Source organism: Euphorbia lathyris, chromosome 1 (genome assembly GCF_963576675.1).
Source record: "Euphorbia lathyris chromosome 1, ddEupLath1.1, whole genome shotgun sequence".
In the NCBI taxonomy this organism is placed as follows: domain Eukaryota; kingdom Viridiplantae; phylum Streptophyta; class Magnoliopsida; order Malpighiales; family Euphorbiaceae; genus Euphorbia; species Euphorbia lathyris.
Window position 1 is genome coordinate 78,743,437 of NC_088910.1, and position 25,729 is coordinate 78,769,165.

A 25,729-nucleotide genomic window follows, 5' to 3' on the forward strand; every position below is an offset into this window, starting at 1 on the left:
GTTTAGGGAGACTATTTAACACAAAATAACCCAACAAACTGTGAGCAAATTTTGAGCCTTGAAGAGCGAACATCTAAAAGCTCTAATTTCTTTGACATTTTTTGTGTGCTTTTGCTTGTTGAGAGTTATAGATTTTGCACCTAATACCGAGTTAAGTTTACAAGCTTTGATTTGAAACAATAAACGATGAAGGGTCTCTATAGAATTAACATTTTTCTTTACCTTATTTTTATCTTTTTCATCAACTCTATGAAACCCCTTTGAGCCTTAATTTTTGTAGTTTATAGTTTTTCTTCTTTCCTAACCCAAGACAAGTATAAAGATGAGAGTAAACACCTAGCCATTTAAATATTGTGTGATTGAGTGAACAACTTTCAGTGAGGTGTTTATTTGGTTTTATCCCTTGAACCCGTTTAATTAAGCATGTCTCCTTTTACTTAAAAATATGGTATTTGCTAAATCGAATTGCGGCTTTTTGGACATTGTGTTCTATTTACTTTTTGAATATATGTGTTTACAACTGCTTGTTTTTGTGTCGCTCATTTGGTTAAACCGGAAGGTTTTCTAGTTCGGCTAGTTTATTTTTGGGCTTGGTTTTAGTTTAATTGAGGACAAGTAAGACTTTAAAGTGTAAGGAGGTCTGATAGAGATCAAAACCCCCTATATTTTAGTACGGTTTTAGGGATTATTTTGTATCTTTGATTATCTTTTTATTTGCTTTAATAGTAATTTATCATTGTTCTGTCAATTTTAGATTTTTAATTACTCTTTAACATTTTATTAAATATTTCTAACTTTTGTCAAGTATTTTATCACTTTTTAATAAATTAATCTCTATATGTTATTTTGAGCTTTATCTGTACCAAAAATTAAGAAATTAACCTACCAAAAATAAATCAAATTTGACTTGGTAATTAAGAATGATTTTTTGTAGGATAATTAATTAATTTTGGGTGAATTATCTAAATAATATTTTATGAAATTATGTGGAGATTTTTAGAGATAAAAGTGGAGATTTTTAAGGATAAAAACGAGGATGCTTTTCTGACCAGATTCATTGGACTCAACCTTTCTGACCAAATTCATTGAACCTACTCAAGATTTTAAATTCATATAAAAATCATGCAGAATATTTTGGCAGATTTTTAGGGATTATCTTTCGACTTTTTATATTTAAATAATTAGATTTTTTATCCACAAAGATAAATTAATTTTTATTAGATAATGTTTGGAGAGTTAGTTTTTCATAGCTTTTCATTAATTAGTGTTTCATTAGAATAACTTTTTATTATTTAGTCTTTCATTAGAAATAGGTATTTAGTCTTTTATTAGAAATAGGTTTTTAATTAGTTTTTCATTAGGAAAGCTTTTAGTTTTTCATTATAAATAGTTTCATTATTTAGAAATAATCAGCTAGCCAATTTAGTTTAGACAGTTTGTAAAGTTAACCAGTTTTGTAGTTTTTGTATTCAAATTTTCATCAATCAATTTTTAGTTTTTAGATCCTTAGTTTTGTAAAATAAAACCATAACCTCCATCCTTGAAGAATCTTCATCCTTCCTCCGTCTTCGTGCTTCCACCCTTCAAGTCCTAGGAAGACGTCTGCATTGGTTGACAGGTTCGCTAAAAGGGATTTCTTTCTCTTTTACATTCTGTTTGCCTTTGATCCATTCTATAAATCTTAGACTAATTGTATCATCGTGACAATACTTTCTTCATCTTTAATATTAATCTAAGTTTTGTTTTATTCAATTAATTGTTACCATTATTCTGAGTCTTACGCTTTGCTTTGCTAGGTTAGCTCATTCATAAATCCAAATATTAACTTGGCACATATTGCGAGATGAATATGACTAAATCAGAGCTTATAAGATTGACAACCTTATGGAAGATTAAGCTAAAATTTCTGAACCTTAGAGCTAGTTTCGGTCTTATAAGGGAATCACGCGTTAGAAACCATAGAAGGATAAGTAGGGTTAATCGCCTTAGGCACAAGTGACTCAGATTAGGTTAACAATTGAATGATAAAATAGGATTGGAATTGGTATTATCATATCACCCCATATCATTCCAGGTTAATTTACCTTGCTAAGGATCACTTAGGAGTAGATTTAACTTAATTAGGAGTAATTTAACTTAACAACCATCAATCTCAAACCTCCCATAGCCTAGATAACATTAGAAGCTTAGTAGTTAAGTACTTCCGGTATAAATCCTATGAATTCGATGCCTGGACTTGTCCAGATTATTACTTGATAACGACGGGGTATACTTATCCCTTAGTGAGTCATTCGCTCCGGGGTGCATCAAGGAGCAGTGGACCGGAACAGGAGGTGCAACTACTTGCATCTCGAACTCAACAGGGACCAAACAATCTCCAGTAGACAAATCTGCAGCAGCGAGTTGCGAGGTCTGTTTTAGGAGAACCAGAAACACTGCAGCAGCAGACTAGTACAAACTAGAGCCGACCGAAGATTGTATGGCTGAAATTTAACATCGATGGGGCCACATCTCAATCTATTAACAGCAGCAGGTGAGGAGAAGTGGTCAGAGATGAGGGTTTATTTATGACGGGCGCAATGGGGCATATTAAGTGAGCCCATGATGCGAGAATGATTGAAGTATATACTTTAAGGGCTACCATTTTATGAGCTATTGATATGGAAAGAGTGGTATTCGAAATTGATGCCAAATTGATTGCCTCTGATGTTAACTCTAACATGTTGGACATCTCGGTGTTTGGGAATTTAATTGAAGACTGTAAGCACCTTAAGCTTAATAAAGCATTTAAAATGGACTTGGTCTCTCGTCTAGCAAATAGTGCGGCTCACCTAGTTGCTAGAAACGCTCTTTCCTATGCTAGTAAGTAGTAAGTTGTTTTTATGATTTGCCTGAGTGGCTTGAACCTTTAATTTCGAGAACAATTTTGCCTCTTTAATATAATTTCCTGTTCATTTCCAAAAAAAGAAAAAAAACTATAATATAGAATTCTTATAACCGTTTCTTTAAAAAAAAAATCTTATAACCGTAGTCCGGAGTTCTCCGATAAATGACAGTGAAGCTTAACAAAATATTATTTGCATATTTTTTGTTTTGCTTACTTTAATCCTTGTTAATAATTTTTTACTGCCTCACTTTATTGTCTAAATATTATTTTAGACTTTCCAAATACTCTAAAGGAAAAGAAAATCTTTACTATCAAGATCCAACAAGATATTTCAATAAAATGTTTTGATGTATTAGAAAGAATAAGAAATTCCGTGTGTAAAATGTCTATATTTTAAGTATTATGTTGGAGTATGAAAGACAACTGAGTACCTCAAGTATTCTTTATTGCTTTCTAAAGCTTCAAATATTGTCTTCGGCAATCATACTTTCCTTCATATTATTTTAAAATGCTCTTTCTGTTATTTTGTTTTTTTCTCAAAAGAAAAAGAAACATTTAATTGCAGTGAAAAATTACAGTATACCTATAATTCCAAGGCCTTGATTGTATCTCTGCGCCAGATAGCAGAGTCAGGATCAAATCGCAATTCCCATGTAGGCCAATAATGCAAGTCTTGCTTCAATGTTAGGACTTGTGGTTTTCCATTCAAGTTGACAGTTCTAATTCGAATAGGCTCTTCATTTCCTAGTTCCTGAATACAAATTTCATTCATACAATTCAGCATCACAATCAATGAAAAATACAGAACCAGCTGGGGACCATGTTTACACCAACGCACGCTAAAATCTCGAAAAATTAATAATCTCGATTAAATAATAATTTTCTACGATCCCAACTAGGACCAATAGGATAAAATAATAACCGTGCTAAATGAACAAAATAATAATTTTAAAAAAATTACTTTAAAATAGAAAATAATAATTCATTAAATACGTATGAAAATTACATATATAATTCATAAAATAAAGCATTTCCTAAACAATTTTTATCTCAGGTTTCCTAAAATATGTATCTATACTCAATTTCATCGCAATTCATATACATGCATTTTATTTAGAATCACATCAACCCAAGATTAATAAACTTCTTTTTTACAAGATTAATAAATTAATAAATATTCATTTATCTATAAATTAATAACCCCTATAAGGATAATAATTTTACATGTCCCAACGATACTCATTTATAGAGGTTTTAGTATATATAAAATTTTTCCCTTTTTTCCCTCGCTATATCTTACACCCCCAACCCGAATTTTCTGTTGACAGGGTGCCGGAACCACCCCTGGTAGGGGGTGATTCCGGCAGCGGGGGAAGGCCCCACAGTCTCCACCCCTGATCACAATTTAAACATTTATAGTGAACAAATAAATCAATACTGCATGAAAATTATTATATTTGTCTAAGTTATTTATTTATTTCTTGTTGGAGAACAATCTGCGACAGTAATTAACATTTATCGAGCTTTCAAAGAAAGAAGCCAATTCAATGATACACATTCTTTCCAGGAGCTTTTTCCTTTTATTTTTATTTTTTTTTTCAAAAAAGAAAAGAAGGAAAAGGAAGAAGAGCAATTTTGCACAGAGTTTTCGGTGATAAACATTAGAAGCTCCTGTGAGAATTGTATGTATATGTTACATATCTCTATCTCTCTCTATTATAGCATGCATGAGACATTCCAAATACATTTTCAGTTAAGTTACCACAAAAGGGAGCAGTTAATCATAAATTTATCAACCTAAATTTAAGATAAAAGTCAAAACTTATGTTCTTTTTCCTGGGTCTTTTTCCCCCCAATGTTTTCGTCTCCTTTTAAGAGTTTTGTTGCTTGGCTTAGAAGGCAGTAAGAAGGAGCATGCAGGCAGTATTAGGTATGTAGTGGGTAAACATGAAATATCCAGAATACAAAAGCAATGGCAAACAAAATAAGATTGCTGAAGTCCCAGGAATGCATTCACCTACATACAAACATTAATAGCTATATTTTATATGGTGAATTATCATACCTTTGTCACATTATAAATGGCATCCAAATCAGGTGTTGGTTTTCCATTGACTTCCACTATCCATCGAAGAGAACATAGACCATACCTATCTGCAGGACTTCCACGATGGCACCTGATAAAATTAATAAACTGTCAACACACGTGGTTGAGTGAGTTAAGCAATATCATGGAATCGATTATTACTAGAGAGTGTAATAAATGGTCGTACAGGGTATCACCTAGCAATGCTAAGGCTGAATGTCATAAATATTATCTTGTCCCACTTCGAAAACCGAGCAGAAAATAGTACATTGTCCCATAACCATGTAACTTACAAGTCATTTGTTTGTCAGCAATTAGATCCATAATTGTTGTGCTGTTTGAGATAACAAAAAATATCCTTTAACAGTTGCCTATCAACTTAAGTTTTTGGTTTGAATGGTTATTTGACATAGAATCGAAGACTCTTAAACCAAAAGGTCTAGAGTTCAAGCCCTAGCAGTAGAAGAGCCAAGATTTCAAATGAGCAGGTGCAGAAACATGAACTATATGTGGACTATATTATAACACCATCAATAAAACTGTTACAAACCATGTGAATACACTGGAAACACATGGGATACCATATAGAGTAAAACTATATGAATATAATTCAAGGAGAATACACACATATATACACATTAGGCATACTACCTAGACAACTACAGCCCATACCTACAAGACTCATAAACCAAAAGGTCTAGAGTTCAAGCCCTAGCAGTAGTCGAGCCAAGATTTTAAATGCCCACTGGGTGCAGAAACATGAACTGTATGTGGACTATATGATTACACCATCAATAAAAACAAAGTAATTTCACATAAAAGTTTCAAGTTTAGATTGTACTTGTAAGTTTTTACAATTGACCCTGATGAGTCCTTTGCATAATCATTCATTCTCAATATTATCAAATATATTTCTTTCAATGAATGTAATTAAGCAATCATTTGACAGACCGTATTGATGCTAATTTCACGAGCAAATCAAGATGCATACAATTTTTCTTTGTCCAAACTAGCTTTTCAGCAAGATCACCTATCATCCCCAGTGTTGAAAATTGATAACTAGACCTCATGTCAAGAATATAAGTATCCAATAGGTTGACCAATGCCATAAGTTCAATTTGAATTAAAAATCAGATTGCTATAATTGAGCAAAAAGTGTCAACTTTCTTTATCAAAAGATGAAATGAATCATTTATAGTTAAGCATGCCACACAAAAATCAACTTTGTGTTCATTTGAGAGCTGGAGAGAGAATCAAAACCAAAGTCCTAAACCCAATTTCTTTTTTGTGTTTTTGTTAATAGCAGTAAAACAACTAAAACCTAGCAGCAGAGCAAATCTTCTCTAATAAGGACGACACACACTAGAATCCAAATACAATTTCCGATATACATGGAAGAGATAAAATGAAAAACTAAGAAGTATCTACCACACAAGAAAAGGCTACTTTAGAAATTTATGGGTGACTGGGTGCAACATTGTAACTCGAGTGAATGCATATAAAAGATATAATTATATGTAATTTTTTAAATATTCAGTGGGATCAAGTCACCCTACTAAACATATAGAATCTCCACCACTGAGTCCTAGCAACTCCATTAATTAATTAATTTCAGCACAAGCTAATCTATGCTTATACACACTTCAAGCCAAATTGGCATTCATGTGGGGTATGTGTTAGAGATGCTGTTGAAACTTTACCTATTAGCTTAAGCTTTTGAGTTGAAATGGGTCAAATACAAATGCTATCCAAAGAAATCAATAACTTGACAATACTATGCTGTGATAGAAAACTAGGTACATACTTGGCAATATATACACCATGCCCTTCTTTTGGAAGAAAGCCAAGGGCACGCACTGCTTGATGAGGATACTGAAGGATACATCCACACCAATTTATCATATGTGTTGTGCCGTTCCCATCTCTAACTTCTGTTCTTACGAGAAGATCAATCACTGATCCCTAGAAAACCATGCAGATCAACGTGTCAAATTAGTTTACTCAAAACACATTAGAACGTATGTAGCATACTAAATGTATTTTCTAATTAAAAGAAAAGGCATAATATCCATTAGGGGTCTTCTCACCTGCCGAAAAATGGTCATCTTAATTTGCCCATCACTGTCACCACATTTCTCTAATTTTTGCAGAGCATTTTCTAGGTCACGGAAACAAGTAACTGACTCTTTATTAACTGCCAGCACCATGTCACCTTGTTTCAATTGATTCACAGCTTTAGATCCAGCCAGACAAGCTTTGACACGTAACACTTGTCTCCTTGTTGGATCTTTCTTGAGCATAGCCTACAACAAGGCCAGACTAGTAATACAGGAAACCAGAAAAGCAAAAGAAAACAGGATATCTTCAAGATATGTCAGATATATCAAATAGGCAACTGCAAGACCAACTTTTCTTTAGTATGGAAAAATGGAACAAATCTATAAATGGAACTTCATTAGTCAACCAGCAAAATATACAACGGATCATACAATTAGATACATTCTACAGTAATGCATACATAATTGCAGATAAAACATATATTCAAAACCATTTACTTCTCACGATTATTAGGGTAGTTAAAGGGAGTAATTTAGGTATTGTTTATATGGTTAAATTATCTTGTTGATTAGTGTTTGATTGAGTTGTTATTTTAAGATTGTTTTACAGCTGTAACAGCTGTACTATTCACAGTGTCAAACCCAGGTTTTGAATCAATAGAATTAGAACTTAGAAGAAGAGACAGACAGGAAAAGAAGAGAAAGAGAATAGAGAAGAGCATAGAAGAAAAGTTCAGGAGAAGTTTGTATTCACAATTTTCATAGATAACCCTGCCTCACACCATACATGACCTGATATGTTATTAGTACAGCTGAGGTCAGCAAGGTACAGAATAGCTAAAGTACAACAGCTAGCATAGCAACTTACACTAAAAACCAAAATAGCACCTAACAGGATTCTCTACTGTTGATAGCAATAAAACAACAGAAATAGCAATAACAGAATTAACTTCCGGAATAGTAAAAGACAAATAACAGAAATAATTAAAGACAAATTACAGCATTACTCCTTCAACTTTCTACGCCTCACATATGTGACACATAGCTTTAGGAAATTGTAAATGCCGCCACATCAGCGATAACTTTCCTATTTAGAGTCTCATATGCAATATCTCATTGTTGTGATGCAATGTAGGAACCCTAATCATGCACCTCTTAGGGATCCTATCAATGCAACTGATCCTAAAGACATAAAAAATGGAGATCAACTTGGATCCAATTTAGAAGAGTTTACCTATGGATTCCTCATCCATCTATGGACAAGCAATTTTACCGTCCAAGTCTGGACTATGTGGCAGCCGAGTTCAAGGTTACATTCTTGGGGACAAGAATGCTTTCGAAGGGGAAGTAATTCCATGGTCGAGGTTAATAGGAGGGAGTGAGAGTGCAGTTGAAACAGCAAGTATGTCCTCTACAATTTAAGAATGAATGGTGAAAATCGTTCATCAGTAGCTGATGGGGTATGAAGCGAACATTCTTTATCGGAAAGGCCAAAGTGGAAGGATGGCTTAACAATATCAGTTGTTTTAATGAGCTGGTCGCAGAGTATGTAGATGATGGTTATGATCGGTGTCGCAGTGTTGGTGCTTGTGTTGTCACATTTGCTGTTGGTAGACTCAACGTTCTTAATGCGATTGTGGAAGCTTATATTGAGAATTTGCCTGTTATTTATGTTGTTGGGGGGCCTAATTCCAATGATTATGAGATTCTTCATCATACCATTTTTGGTTTGCCTAGTTTCAGTCAAGAACTTATGGGCTGTAAATTGGCAGTGATTCTTCATCCTACTTTTAGCCGTGATCCTGTCCCAATTTCGCTCTCTCCTAGATTGAGTAATAAATACACTAAGTTGGTTAGTGCAATCCACAATTGCAAAGGGGAATTCTGGACAGCCAAGGTATTATGTGAGGAAGAGTTAATAGAAGCAGGTTCATGCTTTAAAACTCAAGGTATATGCTGCTGTTGGAACTGTGAACCAAAATTATGCAAACATTCTTCATATCCTTTTGCGACTTTATGGGGCTTGTGACCACCCTTTTCTTGTCAAAGGTTCTAATTCTGACTCTTTTGCAAAAGTTCCTGCAGAAATGGCAAGGAGATTCCTTGCAGGTTATCGGTTTGGATTGTAGCCATGAAATAGGATGCTCTGCTGACGGAGGAATAGGAAGAACTGACTTTCTGAATGTAATTGTCAGAAGAATTCCTTCAACCTGTGAATCTGCTGAAATACCATTGCGAGGATTAATAGTTGATAGTTACTATGATCCATATCATGGTGTTATTGTGTATTTCAGGGTCGTATATGGGAGCATAAAGAAGGGGAATAGAATTGATTTCATGGCCAGTAGAAAGGATTACTATGTGGATGAAATTGGAGTGCTATCTCCAAATCAGTTGCAAGTGGAAGAAAAGTAAGCAGGTGAAGTGAAATACCTTTCTGCTTCAATGAGATCAGTAGCAGATGCTAGGGTGTGCTACACTATTACTCATTATAGTAGAAAGGCAGAAAATAAGCTACCTGGTTATAAGGAAGCCACTACTAAGGTGTTCCATGGCCTGTTTCCAATTGATATAGTCCAGTTTCCTACGCTGCATGATGCACTGGAAACACTACAACTCCATGTTGCTAAGTTAAAGTGTGGACCTTAAACATCAAGTGCCATGGGTTTTGACTTTAGATGTGGGGGGTTTCTAGGTCTTCTCCATGTGGAAATTGTAGAGGAACGACTTGCAAGGGAAGATGGAACTAGAAGGGCGAATGATGAGCTTGATATTATTTGGTTTGGGATTGGCTCTCTGTTTCAGCAATCCACAAATCCCATACTTACTAATGTTTTTTCCTTGGTAACTTTCAAACGAGTTTTTGTTGAAATTCAGCAATGCACGGTGCGTGTGTCTTGTGCATCCTTAGGGACATTCTGTGGGTACATTGGCTGCAACTTTTATAACTTCTGTAGTGTTCCTGATTTCAGTGGTACTTTTTGGAGCTGTTGCAACCAGAGACAAGTTAACAAATGATGATTTACAAGGCAGAGAGAAGGGAAAAATTCTAGGCCTAGTTCTCTGTTTTGTACATTCTTGGGGTCAAGAATGTTCTTGAGGAGGTATTGTCACGATTATTAGGGTAATTAAAGGGAGTAATTTAGGTATTATTTAGAGTCTCTTTTTTGTAAGGTTACGCATCATATGAATATTTTTGAAGTTTATCTTCTTCTCTCTTCCTTCTCTCTGTTCTACCTTATTTTCTATTCTTCTCCTTCCCTAAACCCTATTTCGTCCCTAATCTCTACTGTCAGAATCCTAATCCTGACAACTTCTTTGATCAAGCCTTCTCTAATTGCTTGTGTTACAAGTAAAGATCTAATCTCAATTTGAGATATTCAAGGATAGCTCCAGCTCAACATACAGATTATAGACTGCTCCTTAGCCTCCTTTAAAATTCGCTTCTCTCTTCTTCTTCTTCTTCTCTAATTCTCTGCTCTACCTTATTTTCTATTCTTCTCCTTCCCTAAACCCTATTTCTTCTCTAATCTCCACAGTCAGAAATCCTAATCCTGACAACTTCTTTGATCAAGCCTTCTCTAATTTCTTGTGATACAAGTAAAGATCTCATCTCAATTAGAGTTTGCTTGTCGTAAAATATTCCTCTATTGTTATGCTCATGTTCATCAACTCAACCCGTTTTGAAAGTTCAAATTTTTCCCAGGACTTCATTTGTACATAATATTACATTTGTGCTTAGATTCAGTCTATTTCAGCAAGGGGCCACTATCTGATGAAATTGGACAAGGTCACAATTAGATAACTAGCAATAGGATTGAGTATTTGCTATTGAGACCCATCATTCAGCTTTAAAATGATAAATTTATGAACAAGTTGTGAAATAGGCCACTTTGGATCTCGGATAAACTGGTAGCACAATGATTGAGTTATGGTTGCATCTCACCAGCTCACGCGAGCTTCAATATAGGTCTTCAATTAAGCATTATAACTAGATCAACATACAAAAACTGATTAGATTTTCTATGCTAATTGGAGAATAGAATATAATCATATATATATATATATATATATATATATATATAAACACTTTAGTTAAACAGAAAGAAACGACACTTTCTGCAGCATGTCACGTATTATAAAGGAGCAAGACTATCCAATGTATATTGAAATCATTGCTACCTTTTATTTTGATCACCTAGATCCCTAAATCAGTGCTTAGGAGTCCCAATATAATGGCTCTAAATGCTGAAATTTTCCCAAATATGTGTTCACAAAAGCACAAATGAGAGAGGAGCTGCCATAAATATCATTATGCATGCTATACTATGTCAAAGGCTAAGAAAAGAATGCAAGCTTGCATACACAAAGAATATATACAGCACAAGAATGCGTAAAAGTACCTGGATCCAATCATCACTCAGACCAAAAGTCCGGGCCTTTGAAAGCAGTATAGGAATAAGTTCAACCTCTAAAGTCCTAACAAGTGGCATTGGCCTTCTAACACCATTTATGAGAAGAAATGATCCATTTGCCCCATCAATAATTTTGTCAAGTACTTGGCAGATGATATAAATTGGTATCCCTTTAACAAATTGAGAATCTTTTGATGTACTTCCACCAGATTTTAGCTGAGAATGAAGATCTATTGTTGTAGCACAATACCATGGCAAAGAAAATCAGGAAAACTAGATAAGAAGTGGGAAGTGGGAACCTTAGATGTAAATCTTGCCCATATCGCTTGCACCTTTCCTAGCTCATTAGTCAGAACTCCCGTAAATGTGTAACCAAAATCTGAAATATAACATAAAATCAGGGAATAACCTGCATATAACCAGTAATAGCTTGGGAAATTAAGAACTACTTCCTTACCAGAGTCTAGCTCAATTACTTCCATATTTCGTGGACTATAACATGGAGGATCAGCTGAGCTAACATTAAGGGAGAGACATGGGTTTGTGACAGTAGATTTCCTTGAGATTGCTTGAAGACTTCTCAACCCCACAAGAAATACTGTGTCTCCACGACATAGTGCAGGCTCTGTTCACAAAGCACAAATATGAACCTTCATGCAATCATCTTAAGCACAAATATAGGATTTTGGGGGGGAAGAAAACAGAAAACCAAAAAGTTTTTACGACAAGGACACATGCACACAAAGCAAACAAGCAACGCCATTGTCAAGGAACTGATTGACATAAAAGCTTTAGTTCATAGGTAAAGCTTTTATTATAATCTTTGACAGCCATCAAGCAAGCTTGATGAAGTAATGGCTCAAGAATAAAAATCAGTTCACACCCTAACAGACCATTTCACAAGGCCAGCAACAAACCTACTCCGCTCATAACAAAAAGATTGAGTTTGGACAGACGTTTCCACCTCCAGAACCAACTTGCCTGCAATTGAGGCCCGCTTAGGATTTGAATTTCTTTGAGTCAGGATCATAAAAATTGCATATAGTTCCTATTGTCACTGTCAGTATGTTTTTCTAAATTTGCTCAGGCTTGGAAAATATTCTTGCAACAAACAACTGAGGCTGGGCTCAGGTCAAGGTATAAAAAATCATGTTACCTGATTGGGCCCAACCCATGCAAAAAACAGCCTGATGTTTACAACTTAAAGTTTATTATGAGCTTGAACTTGGCTAATGGGCAACAAGGAAATTCAAACTGTCTTTTGTATTAGGAATTAAATTAGCTTCTTTTTTTTCAAATAAACCAAGCCAAAAACTGGAATTTCCGCTTTGCTTGGATAGATTTACCATAATTCCACATGGCTGAGAGGCGAACATTATGAAACATGAATGGTCCTCCTTGTGATATTCATCCTTTTTTAACTTAGTAGTCCAAAAAGAATGACCCTAAGGAATATGAAATACACAAGTCAAACCTACCAGGACAGAGTTGGGCAACGCGAACCATTGAACCACCAATAGGTCCCAAAGCAGAGGGGTCATATGCGACAAGGGCAAAATTATAAACAGGATGAAGAAAAACAACCTGCAACAAAGTAATTATTAAAATAGCACAGATGTGGCTTTTCATAATTTCTTCTCAATGGTACCTGCCCTGGAATTTCAATAGGAAATGCAGCAAAGGATAGCAACACATCAGATGCAGATATCGCAGCAACATTTCGGTCAACTGCTACTAATCCCATTCCTTCAGAATGGTGTACGATGATACCAGTTCCGGAAGAATGTCTTGAATGAACACCATCAAGCAAACACGATGGAGGTACATTGACCTGCAAATAAAACCAAAAAGAAAATATCTCTTTCACTGTATTTAACAGTAAAAGAATAATATCTCTGATATATTTACAGACGCAATATTAACCTTAACTAATCCCCTATATATATTCATCAAGTGTCTGACTATCTCAAGGAGACAAATCCTTGTCTAACTCTTGTAACCCAAACTTAGGTTAACTCGGAAACCAAGTTCAACTGGACAACTATCAGTCCTAATCTAATACAAACTCCACAATCCAAACCATAAACAACTGTATTCTTCCAATACTCCCCCTCAAGCTGAACAGGGAGTGGACAAACTTTCAGCTTGTACCGAACAAACAGAAAATGGTAAAGAAGGAGAAAACGGCCTCTAGCCAATTGGAGTCATTAGATTATCCCCACAATATTCAAGAGGAGCTTTCCAAAACTCAAACAAATGGATGAAAGGTCCTCAGACCAACCGTGATACAGTCAATCAAATATTCGGCTGGCATAGGACTCCTTAAGGTAGCTAACTGGTCAAATAAGCTTTTGACTTTCTGGATCATCACTATGATGATGAGACTGAGATGCAGACGTTTCTCGAACATCTTCTATGCGCACAAACTTGTGCAAATTGCCTTCAATTTCGTCTATCAAAACATCAAACTGTACCTCACCGAGACAAACATAACATAAACTAAACATTTGGACGGAAGAAAAAGAGTTGAAACTGGAAATTCCAGTTAGGGTTTGAATTGGGAAGAGAATGGAAAAATCAGTTTCCTTTAGAGAAGAGAAGAAAAGAGTCAAAATATCAACTAAACTGCAATCTTTGAAATCAACCAAAAATTGAAAAACTTATAAGGAGGCAGAAAGATAGAATGGGAAGAGAGTTTTGGAGAAAAGGGAGACGAGAAAAACGTGAACCAAAACAATAGAACCCTAAAACATATTTTGGATTTGGAAGAAGAATAAAATAGGATTAGGAAGAACCCAAACAACCAAATTAAAATAATATAAAAAAGACTACTATTTAAAAAAAGGAATTTAGTTAAAAAAAGATTCAAGAAAGGAAGGAATCAGGTGAATTAGATTAGAGAGAAACCGAAAAGAGAGTACAATTGGAAGGAAAAGGACTCAAGAGATGATAGAAATTTTGAGAATTTGATCAGAATAGAAGGATAATAATTTTGTCACAATCACAAAATCAGGAAAGGAAAATAATAAAGGGCGGCCCGGTCGCATTACGCGTCCCCGCTGAGCGAGGGTCCGGGGAGGGGTCCCACCACAAGGGTGTATTGGGGGCAAGCCTTCCCTTACCAATTTGATTGGCAAGAGGCCGCTCCTAAGACTCGAACCCGTGACCTCTGGTCACACGGCAACAACGTTTTACCGTTGCGCCAAGGCTCGCCCTCTCAGGAAAGGAAAATAATAATGATATAAAATAAATATAAAATTGATAAAGCCAAAATTAGGCCAATTGATCAAAGAGAAGAATGAAAAGAAAGAATTGGAGATCTAGAATTTCTTGGAGCTCTGAGGATTAGAGAATTAAGAAAAGAAAATTCTAAATTTAGGGTTAGGTTAATTAAAGATAAAGGAAACTTGAAAAAGAATAAAAAAAAAAAAAAAGAACAGAAGAAGACGTTTCCTGTTCCTGGATTCAGCGAAACATGAAGGAAGAGGGCTGAGGATACCAGATTGGATTTCTTAGCATATCTATAACTCCTTCAATGAAACAACAGATTTGCCAAACAATTAATCTTCTCCAAGAAATTGTCAAGCAATCCACCCTTATTTTCTGTGATTCTCTTTTTTTTTTCTTCTTCCTCGAGGAAGACATCAAATTAGCCAAAGCAAAAAAAAAAAAAAAATTAGGATATTTGGTGTTTAAACCTTTGTGGCTCTGATACTATGGGCGGCCCGGTACATTACGCGTCCCCGCTAAGCGAGGGTCCGGGGAGGTGTCCCACCACAAGGGTGTACTGGGGCCAGCCTTCCCTTGCCAATTTTTTTGGCAAAAGGCCGCTCCTAAATCTCGAACCCGTGACCTTCAGTCACACGACAACAACGTTTTACCGTGGCTCTGATACTATAAAAGAATAATATCTCTGATATATTTACAGACGCACTATTAACCTTAACAAATCCCCTATATATATACATCAAGTGTCTGACTATCTCAAAGAGACAAATTCTTGTCTAACTCTTGTAACCCAAACTTAGGTTAATTAGGAAACTAAGTTCAACTGGACTACTAGTCCAAGACTCAGTCCTAATCTAATACAAACTCCACAATCCAAACAATAAACAACTGTATTCTTCCAATAAACAGGAGACCCATCATATATGTTGAAATCACCATTCATAATAAGTAATAGGTCACATGGCTAACATGACCTCACAAGAAAAAAAAGAACTTGTGAAAAGAAAACAATGGACTGTTACAATTAAAAACAGTGCAAGCAAGACAAACAAAATCATAAATATTACAATAATTGATAGAGAACAAATTCATAATGGGGCTATTTTGGACAATAATCAGGGACCTAAACCTTTACAGGTGTATTTTAGGAGGAAAAAGCATGCAGGGACAGAAAAGGGCAACTGAGAGTTAGTTACTATAGGAGTATTTGGGGAATGAGTTAGTTAGGCCTAGTGTTGTGCTGGCAGGTCAGTACACTCTTTCTGTTATACTGTAGGAGAAAAAGGTATAAGTATGCATTTTTGAGATCATTTCTTTTGGTTAGCAGGGCTCTCCCATTTGCGGGAAGAGAGGGTTAGCATTACTTGTATTCCTCTTTCTCTCGGATTAATAATATTCATCCCCTATTTCAGTTTCATATTCTCACCTGAATATTCCTATCAATTGGTGCCGTTTGTGGCAAACGATGGGTAACGATCCGATTATCACTCGCAATCAATACTTGAGCTTGTTCATCAATCTCTGCGTGGAATGAGGAAAACCATGTATAGGTACAGAAACTGGTGGAGAACCTCTATGTTCAGATTCTACAGAATGAGAATAAACGACCCACAACGGGACCTTCTTCATCTAATCCAAAAACAGAAGCAGGTACTCAACATAACACATACCTTGATTCTCACTTTCGTCCCAACCATTTCGATGGTGCTGTAATGGCAATGCCAAAAGTAAGAATACCAGCACTTGATGGAACTGAAGACTATGGGAAACTAGCCAAGCCGCTTAGCGATCTCACTAAGAAAAACAATTTTTCATGGAAAGCAGAAGCACAGGCAGCCTTCGACATACTCAAGCAACGCCTCAGCTCAACAACGCTTCTTGTTTTCCTGATTTCACTAAGGAATTTTGTATTGAGTGTGATGCTTCGGGTAGAGGGCGAGCCTTGGCGCAACGGTAAACGTTGTTGTCGTGTGACCAAGAGGTCACGGGTTCGAGTCTTAGGTTAGGAGCGGCCTCTTGCCAAATAAAGTGGCAGGGGAAGGCTTGCCCCCAGTACACCCTTGTGGTGGGACCCCTCCCCGGACCCTCGCTCAGCGGGGACGCGTAGTGCGACCGGGCCGCCCTTTTTGTGATGCTTCGGGTGGAGGCCTTGGAGCAGTATTGATGCAAGGAGGACAACCAATTGTTTACTACCTTATCTCCCAATAACCTAGCAAAATCCGCCTATGAGAAGGAACTGATGGCTCCGGTCTTATCTATACAACATTGGGGATCATATCTATTGGGGAGAAAATTCCTGGTCTATTCGGATAAAAAAAATTCCTTCATCACCTTCTCCAACAATGGATTACTACTATGGATAAACAAAACTCGTTAGTTAAGCTAATAGGGTATTTGTTTGAAATCATTTATAAATCGGGAAATCAAAATCAGGCAACAGAAGCACTTTCTCGGCAACAGGATATGGGCTATTACTGTTCTCTACTCTCTACTCTTTTCCTAGTTAGTTAGTTGAGAAGGAGCTCTTGGCTGAAATTAAAGCAGACCCTATAGTCATCCCCACCCAATCTCCTTGGATTTCTGTTATTCTAGATGAATTTCACAACCCCAAAACGGGGTCATTCTGGATACTATCGCAAGTATCATCGAATTTTGGGCATTTTTTTATTGGAAAGGGATGGTACAACAAATCCGTGAGTTTGTGCAGCAGTGTGCCATCTACCAGCAATTGAAGGCAACAACCTTGGTTCTTAGGGTCTACTACAGCCCCTGCCTACACGAGGTATGGACTGGCATATCCATGGATTTCATTGTGGGCATGCCTAAGTCCAAAGGCTTTGAAGCTATTATGGTTGTGGTCAATCGCCTCACCAAATAAAGTCATTTCATCGCCCTAAATCATCCATACACTGCCAAATCTTTGGCAAAAATTTTTGTGAAAGAAATAGCCCGACAGAGACTCGGTATCTATGAGTCATTTTTTGCGCGAATTGTTCCGTTTACAAGGTACTCAAGTCCAATACAACTCTTCTTATCATCCCAAGACTGGCGCGCAAACCAAAGTCGTAAATCGTTGTTTGGAGTCTTACCTACGATGCTTTGCATCTGACCGACCCAAATTTTGGCTACAATGGCTTTTGTGGGCAGATTTTTGGAATAACACTTCCTTTCACATCTCTACGGTTACCACCCACTTTGAAGCATTATATGGCATACCTCCTTCAGTGTTTCGGTTTGGGTCCCAAGAAATACAAGTTGAGGCTGTAGAACACGCGTTGGTGGATCGAGATGAAGCATTGCACCAACTTAAGCAACATTTACTGCGTGCACAGCAACAAATGAAATCTCGGGCTAACAAGCATAGGCGGGATGTGCAATTTTCCATGAGAGATTGGGTCCATCTCAAGCTTAAACCTCATGGAACCATGTGCTTCAGTGGGACACCCTGGCTATAATGTTAAAGACTTGATGAGAAGGGAAACTGTCACCTTTTTTAAGAAACAATTAATGTATATCCAGTTTTGCTTCTCGTGTAAATATAACAATAACTAACAGATCTTTTCATGAATAGAGTCCATGTCCATAAGAAGCTAGTCATCCTTTGTGTCCATGTTCCAACTAAATAAAGTCAATATGCTTTGATGCATTAATGTAATATAATTGACAAACATATAATACGATATCCTACTATCTGATACTAAATTGTAATTTATATTTCTCCTCTTTTTTTTTCAATATATATTGGTATACAAAATGGAAAGAAGTGATTCTAACCAACAATTCTGCCAGGGAGGATTGCACTCATGCATCAGTAAATTTCACCAGTAGTCCTCAAACTTATCCTTAATTCCATTTTCAACCCTGAAGTTTATTTTGCCACATGAAAATACTCTTAAATTAAGAACCTTCTATAACAATCTTGTTAAAATAGTGATGCAGCATTGTTTGACTATTACTATGGGACCCACTAAGTCAAATTTGTTGATGATGTCATCATTTTAATGGGAAAATGACAAACATTTTAGTTACAATTCCGGTAAGTTCGGATGTTTTTTCATGTTAACAGAGTAAAGTTTATGGACTAAAATGTAAAACATGGTAAGTATGAGGGCTATAGGTGAAATTTACCCCATGAATGACGAATCACACACAACATGGACCCTAAGTAAGCGCATTGTTGAAGGAGCACACTCCGTGAGACTAACAAGAATCAGCACCCTCATAATTGTACATGTCTGAGACCTATACTTGGCCCCTCTAAGCTCTCAATCAAGAATTTGACCCGTTAATTACATGGATAACTCACATAATCCTCATGCTTGATTATCTAACTTGCTACGATACAAAAATAGATTTATCAGTTTCAAGATGCAGATCAAATCTTTAGCAGATCTCCATTATGAGTCATAGAAGTTTCCATCATATATAAAGCAAATGGGCTGATGTAGTATGGTTACAGATGATCTTATCAGATATGCAAGAACCCAGTTAGACCCAATAAACTCTATGCAGACAACTGCCTTAGTTTTGCATAGGTGTGTCCAATTCGGAAACCATACCATCACCTCAAAAAGTATGAAGTGTGTTCAGTTTAATTTTGAGGAAATAGAAAAGTTATTAGAGCTAGAATAGCAACGAATAGTAATCATGAAGACAATAACACAGTCTAGAGACTTTTCATATTACCTCAACCATTACAAGTGCAGGCTCTATCACACGTTCAGGAAATGAAGCATTGCTCGCTTCTTTAGTTGCACCTTGTTGGTAGCTCATACTTTCGTTTTCCACAATTGGATCCACTATCTTAATTTCTCCAATTTCAGGTGAGGAAGTGTCAGCTATAGCACTTCCATTTTTGGAAAACTCCCCTGATACTTGTTTGTTTACTTCAACACCATAGTTATCTCGTGCACAGATTTCGTCTGAAGTATGATCACAATTAGCTTCCGTACTAGTTGCAATATTAGTCAACCCCTTGTCATTAATTTGAGGCATCTTATCAAGAAGAGTTGATTCATCACTTGGTGAAGATGTTTGCTTGTTTACATCTTTGTTGACCTCATTAATACAAGAAGAGAGCCATGGGGACTCAGGCTGATAAGCAGGTCTGACAATCCATAAACCAGAACCATCATCACGAGTATATATCTTTGGAGCATCATACCACTCATGATGATCAACTGTGACCAGGACAGACTGCAGTTGTAAAATATATATAAAAAAATGTAAACATCCACTTATTTCGTGTATTAGATTGGCAAGGGCAAGCTTAAAAGGTCAGTATATGCATGTACACGTGCATTTTACTAGAGAAAAGTACAAAAATAAACTATGTGGTTTAAAAGTTGGCAAAGAGGTACCTTGTGGTTTATTCTGTTAGCAAAAACAGTCAAAAATACTAACCATATTAGAAATAGATGACGTGCCAAATTGGGTCAAACCACATAGTTCTTTATTTAGAATTAATTTTTTTCAAATCCAATCTTTTTTTACACCTCACATCTCACACCTCTCTCCTCATTCTCCGGCAGAGAGCAGCTCAACAATGTTTCTACTTTCCTTGTACTCTTTATGCTACTGCCTGGTTCAACAATGATTTCATCAACAAAGGAAGCATTGATTTCATTGACTGCTCAACCATCAGACTTCTCCCACTTAACACAATTCCGCTGCTACTGGTTGCGGATTCTATGGCAATCGGACCATTGATTCTTACTTCTTCGTATTTTCAGTTCAGACTGCAAGTGATTCCACGATTATCAGAGGAGTTCCACCTCAACTTCTTTGGATAGCTAATCTAGCTAATCCTGTTCGATAAAATGCCTCACTGGAGCTCAACAAAAATGGGGATTTGGTGCTCACTGATGTCAGTGGTAAGTTCATATGGTGCTCTTGTAATTACACTTGCAAAGCAGCTTTTTTTAACGATTCAACTACTGGGAATTGCTCCTTACCATCTCAAATTCCCTCTGTTGAAAATTTTAACAAAGTGCAAAGTCCATCATCACTCCCAGAAACGCCTCAATCTTCAAAGAAGAACATAAGAACGGTGCTGGTTTTGGTATTGTTCATTTCAGCATCAGTAGCAGTTGTTTTTATCTGGACATGTTTAAGATATATAAAAAATCAAATGCTCAAAGATGAAGGAAGGGGGATTCAGAGAAGACAAGAATCGTGGAGAGGTTTGGAGCAGAGAGAGACGAGTGCAGCAGGAAATGGGTTAATGAAAATTAAAAAATTAAATTCTAAATAAATAAATAAAAGACTAAAATAAGCCTCTGACTTTTTGACCTAATTTGCCACGTCATCTATTTCTAACACCGTTATTAATTTTGACTGTTTTTGCTAACCGAATGAACCACAAGGTATCTCTTTGCAAACGTTTAAACTACATAGTTTATGTTTGAAAAAGACTCAAACCACAGGGTTTATTTTTGTACTTTTCCCATTTTAATATTTTCATCCATGTTTTCATTCTTAATGCTAGCTATCTACTTTTCTGGATCATCTGGTTTATATGACAAGGTCAATATACAAAATCACAGTGAAATACTGGTGCATTGAAAAGCCATACGACTGCAATATTAAATGATGTTGTCTAGGTGACATGTCATAAAGTGCACCTTCCTTCTATGACGATCCGTGTGGGTTATATACTCCAATGGCACTCGAGCACCCCTAGACAACTTAGACAAAACGGAGATTACGTCTTCAAGTTGTGATATCTCCACATCAGCAAACTTCTCAATGATGGCATGCCGGGGAACTCCAGCTCGAAATAGCATATATCTGCAAGGTTGATTAAAAACATTTAGTAAAAGTTTATACAGATCTTATAAATCTGAGTAGGCCATTGAAATCCATCTCTCCTAAAAGGCCCATAAGATTAGTTTACATTTCAGCTTTTCCCTCTATATGTCCCTAAAAGGTTCTATTTAAGTTTCTTTTACAGCTTTTCCTTTCATCTATCAATAAATCTAGTAATAATTATAAAGAAGATACATAAAGGGGTGCCAGTATCCTCCATGTAAACAAGGAATAAACACTTCAAAAATTCTGCAGAAATAGTCCAATTTATTTGCAAAAGCAAAATGATTTCAGCTGAAGAATCATAAAAAAAAAAAAAAAAGGGCGGCCCGGTCGCACTACGCGTCCCCGCTGAGCGAGGGTCCGGGGAGGGGTCCCACCACAAGGGTGTACTGGGGGCAAGCCTTCCCCTACCAATTTATTTTGGCAAGAGGCCGCTCCTAAGACTTGAACCCGTGACCTCTTGGTCACACGACAACAACGTTTACCGTTGCGCCAAGGCTCGCCCTCTGCACTTGGCTAAAATATATGGCAACTTTTCTCTGCACTTGGCTAAAATAGATCTTAAAAGAACTCCTTTTTTCAGTTCATTCCATGCTATTCATAAACTAGCCTAAAGAATGGTGCCTCTGATTAGCCATTAAACTTTTTAAGATTGTCTTAACAGTAGTAGAGGGAACTCTATTCTCCAATAAAATGGCATTGCTCGATAAAGAACACAAGAGTTTATCCATTAAAAAGGGAACGATTGTACAGATTAAGAACTACATGATAAAAAGGTAATACAGTTCCTTGATTTCTTCCCCGTTTAGAAAGCGCAGCCAGAAGCTAAATGCAAATTGCAATGCATATGCATAAGTTTATTTCTATTGCAACCAAACTATTAATCATGGTTGTAATCTGTCATACCATTAAAATTACTACTGAATTTCTTACAGTTTATCATGGTCATGCATATGGCTGCATAAAGTTTCTTAACCTTTATTATTCTTTCCTCATTAGCTGATTCAATTCTGTTTCCATGTTATGTTCATGGCTACCTTTCCAAAGAATTACCCAATCAATTATGATCAACCAAATACAAGAGGATGTAAAATTTCATATTTGTCTGTGCATAAGAATTTACCTCGAAACATATGGTAGTGTCTTAAAATTAAATTTGGATTAATGTGTTGATGAGAAAGGTTTGAATTGAAAATTTTGGCCTGACCTGACACTTTTGAAGAGAAAAAACGAGAGATCATCTATGTATAACCTTTCTTAGCTAGCTCGGATGCCAATTTTGGTAAGTATGCCATATTCGAATACGATTAGGAATCACGTGTACTCTCCTAATCAGTTTTGGTTTTCCTAGTAAGAGTTGGTATAGTTCTAGTATTGGTAGTCTTGTAATCCTAGTTAAAGTTGGTTTAGGTTTGACCAACTCTGTCTGTGTATATATTGCTGTGTTCTATTAATAAGATGTAAGCGTGAATTATTTCAGCCAAATATTACATACATGGTATCAGAGCCCTAAGGTTTCATTTTTTTTTCTTCCCCTGAAAATTCCGATCTTCCCTGTTCGTTTTACCTGTTTGAATTGTATCTCTGTGTCGTCTTTTTCTTCTGTTCGGTTTTTCTTTCCTTGAAATTCTGATTATCTTCAAGTCTTCCTTTTCTATTCTATCTTTTTTCCCCTGCAATTCACCATTTTCCCTGCTTCATCATCTCTGTTCGAATTTCTTTCCCTGAAATTTTGTGATCTTTCTCTAGTTCGTTTACTCTGTTTCGATTTTCTTTCCGATCTCTCTATTTCATCAGAAGTTTACGATTTCCTTTTTTCTTTCTCACCACAAACCCTAAAAATGTCAATGGAATCCTCCTCATGCTCGTTTTCTTCTTCTTCGTCATCAGGTTCTCACCGATCCAGAGATTCTGGTAGAAATAATGCTGATTTTACTCAGTCACAAACTGCCAGATTAAGTCACAATTTGTCAGTCAAGCTCACTCCCTCTAACTTTCTACTATGAAAGAGCCAGCTGACCAATATTCTGAAAGGATCTCATTTATTTTCTCACATCTCGGCCTCTGCTCCTCCAACAGGCATGAATGTAGATGATTCAGAAGCAAGTTCTTGCAATAATCTACAATTAGGTCTTTGATAACATGCTCCCACAGTTAGTGGGTTTTGAAACCCCCAAAGAAGCATGGGACAAGCTTCATACAACCTTTGCTGCTGGAAGTCGTCCTCAAGTTCGACAGGTAAAGAATCAATTTCTCACCCTTCAGGAAAATTATGATTTTCTTTCTGCTTATATGCAAAAGGCTAAAATGTTGTTTGACCAGTTGGCAGCCTTACAAAATCCTATGAGTATGGATAATTTTGTTGATTGTATCATGGCACGACTCAGATCTACTTATAGACCGTTTTGTCGTTCGCTAGAAGCTCGACTCGAGCCTATTACTTATGATAAGAAAACCGATTGGATTTAAACATCTCCTCGTCTTCTCAATATGTTTATCCTGGGGACGAGGGCGCGGTCGTGGACGTCAGTCCAAGGGTCGACAGTCCAACGGCCAAGGCGCTTCACGTGGATATGGACAACAATTTCAGCCCGGGCGTGGCAATTCGAATTCAATGGTGTCTAACACTGATTATTCTGCAATAACATGTTATAATTGTAACGAGAAAGGAGACTATTCTCGTACTTGTTCTTCACCAAATTTCAATCAAGGCCAACTACAAAACAATCTAATCGAAAACAGCCTTTGGTCATATTTGGAAAATCTTTCTCTTCATTCTGAACATCGCGGTCCTGAGGAAGTCACTATAGGTAATGGCCCTATTCATTCCAGTAAACATATTAAGTTCAAAGATGTATTATTTGTTCCTATAGCTTCTCAAAACTTAACCTTTGTTAAATCTCTTACCTCATCTAACAATATTTCTATTGAATCTTTTCCTAACTCATTTGTTGTAAAGGTTTTGGCAACGAAAGAAATCAACCTCAAGGGGAGAGTAAAGATGGCCTATATTACCTTCCAGTTCAAGCTTCAGTTCCAGTTCAATAAACTTTGTTGCTTTCTCTACATGGAATGCTAGTTTAGGCCGCGTAGTAATTCCAGTTGTTAGAAAACTCATTTCTTCTAATGTTATTTAGCTTCGGATAATAAAAAGCATTCACTTTTGTGAACCATGTTCTTTCAACAAAATTCATAAACTTCCTTTCGTTAACTATGTTGTTAACAACCATTAGAGTTGATGTGTTCAAATGTGTGGGGTACTCGCGTAACTCCACCTGTGAGTGTCACTTGGTGGCATTTATAGCCGGTCCCAAGCCCAGACAAAGGAGGAGGGTTGCGGTAGGTTTGTGGCGGCCAACGTAAAATTTAGCCAAATCTTATGGACATGAACCAAAATACGGATATCGTGGGGGCATTCCCTAGTCAGCGACGCTCTGCACTTTATAGGCCTGAGTGTAGTGAAAAATGTGCAAGGGTTGCTAGGTCGTCGCTCTGAAGCGGCACGCCTCCCTAGTGCCCGGGGGTGGTGTCAAAGGTGCAAGGGTCCCCGTATGATGGACAAGTGTGGGTAAAGAAGCTAACGGTAGGAGTAGTAGGTTACGCTTTGGGAACATGGAACATAGGCTCTTTGACAGGAAGATTAGTTGAAAATTGTAGATGTTATGAAGAGGAGGAAGTGGATTGGAGCCAAGGCCAGAGTATAGCTCCTCAGAAAAGGATAAGGGTAGAAATGGAGTAGGTATTCTCATTGATCGGGAGTATATTGATGATGAAGTAGCGGTGTCCAGAAAGAGCAATTGAATTATGAGTATTAAGCTTGTGACATGGGATGAGGTTGTGAATATCATAAGTGCATATGCACCACAAATAGGATTGGATGCATCTATAAGACAAGCTTTTTGGGAGCACCTGGGGAAAGTGGTGCAACAAGTTCCTAAGGATGAGAAGATGGTACTGGGTGGTGACCTCAATGGACATGTGGGTTCTAGGCGAGAGGGGTTTGAGAGTATCTATGGAGGTTTTGTTTTGGAGATAGGAATGAAGCACGAAATGATACTCTAGAATTCACATTAGCCTATGACTTGAGTATCATGAACACTTGGTTTATGAAAAGAGCCTCCTACTTAGTGACTATCGGAGTGGCAGTAATGCGAGCTAAATTGACTTCTTCCTAGTAAGGAGTGCTTGGAGAAAGAGTTATATTGATTGTAAGGTGATCCCTGGTGAGAGTACAACTCAACATAGA

At 36.8% G+C, this 25,729-nt stretch overlaps 1 protein-coding gene across 5 annotated transcripts in view; it reads right to left on the minus strand.

The window, feature by feature from the left end:
• Nucleotides 1-3,263: 3,263 nt before the first annotated feature.
• Nucleotides 3,264-25,729, minus strand: part of LOC136202819 (protease Do-like 7) — a 46,627-nt gene continuing 24,161 nt past the window's right edge. For 3 of the 5 annotated variants that reach the window (XM_065993737.1, XM_065993745.1, XM_065993759.1), the window contains 12 exons: nt 21,297-21,462; nt 19,360-19,869; nt 13,098-13,276; nt 12,924-13,029; nt 12,363-12,426; nt 11,903-12,070; nt 11,745-11,824; nt 11,434-11,661; nt 7,061-7,276; nt 6,778-6,935; nt 4,953-5,064; nt 3,264-3,638 (listed from right to left, as the gene is read on the minus strand). In XM_065993737.1, the coding sequence (XP_065849809.1) occupies nt 3,471-3,638; nt 4,953-5,064; nt 6,778-6,935; nt 7,061-7,276; nt 11,434-11,661; nt 11,745-11,824; nt 11,903-12,070; nt 12,363-12,426; nt 12,924-13,029; nt 13,098-13,276; nt 19,360-19,869; nt 21,297-21,462 (2,155 nt within the window). In that variant the 3' untranslated portion in view covers nt 3,264-3,470. Of the gene's footprint in view, nt 3,639-4,952; nt 5,065-6,777; nt 6,936-7,060; nt 7,277-11,433; nt 11,662-11,744; nt 11,825-11,902; nt 12,071-12,362; nt 12,427-12,923; nt 13,030-13,093; nt 13,277-19,359; nt 19,870-21,296; nt 21,463-25,729 lie in introns of all 5 variants that reach the window. The other 2 variants (XM_065993768.1, XM_065993752.1) reach the window with 2 other exon arrangements.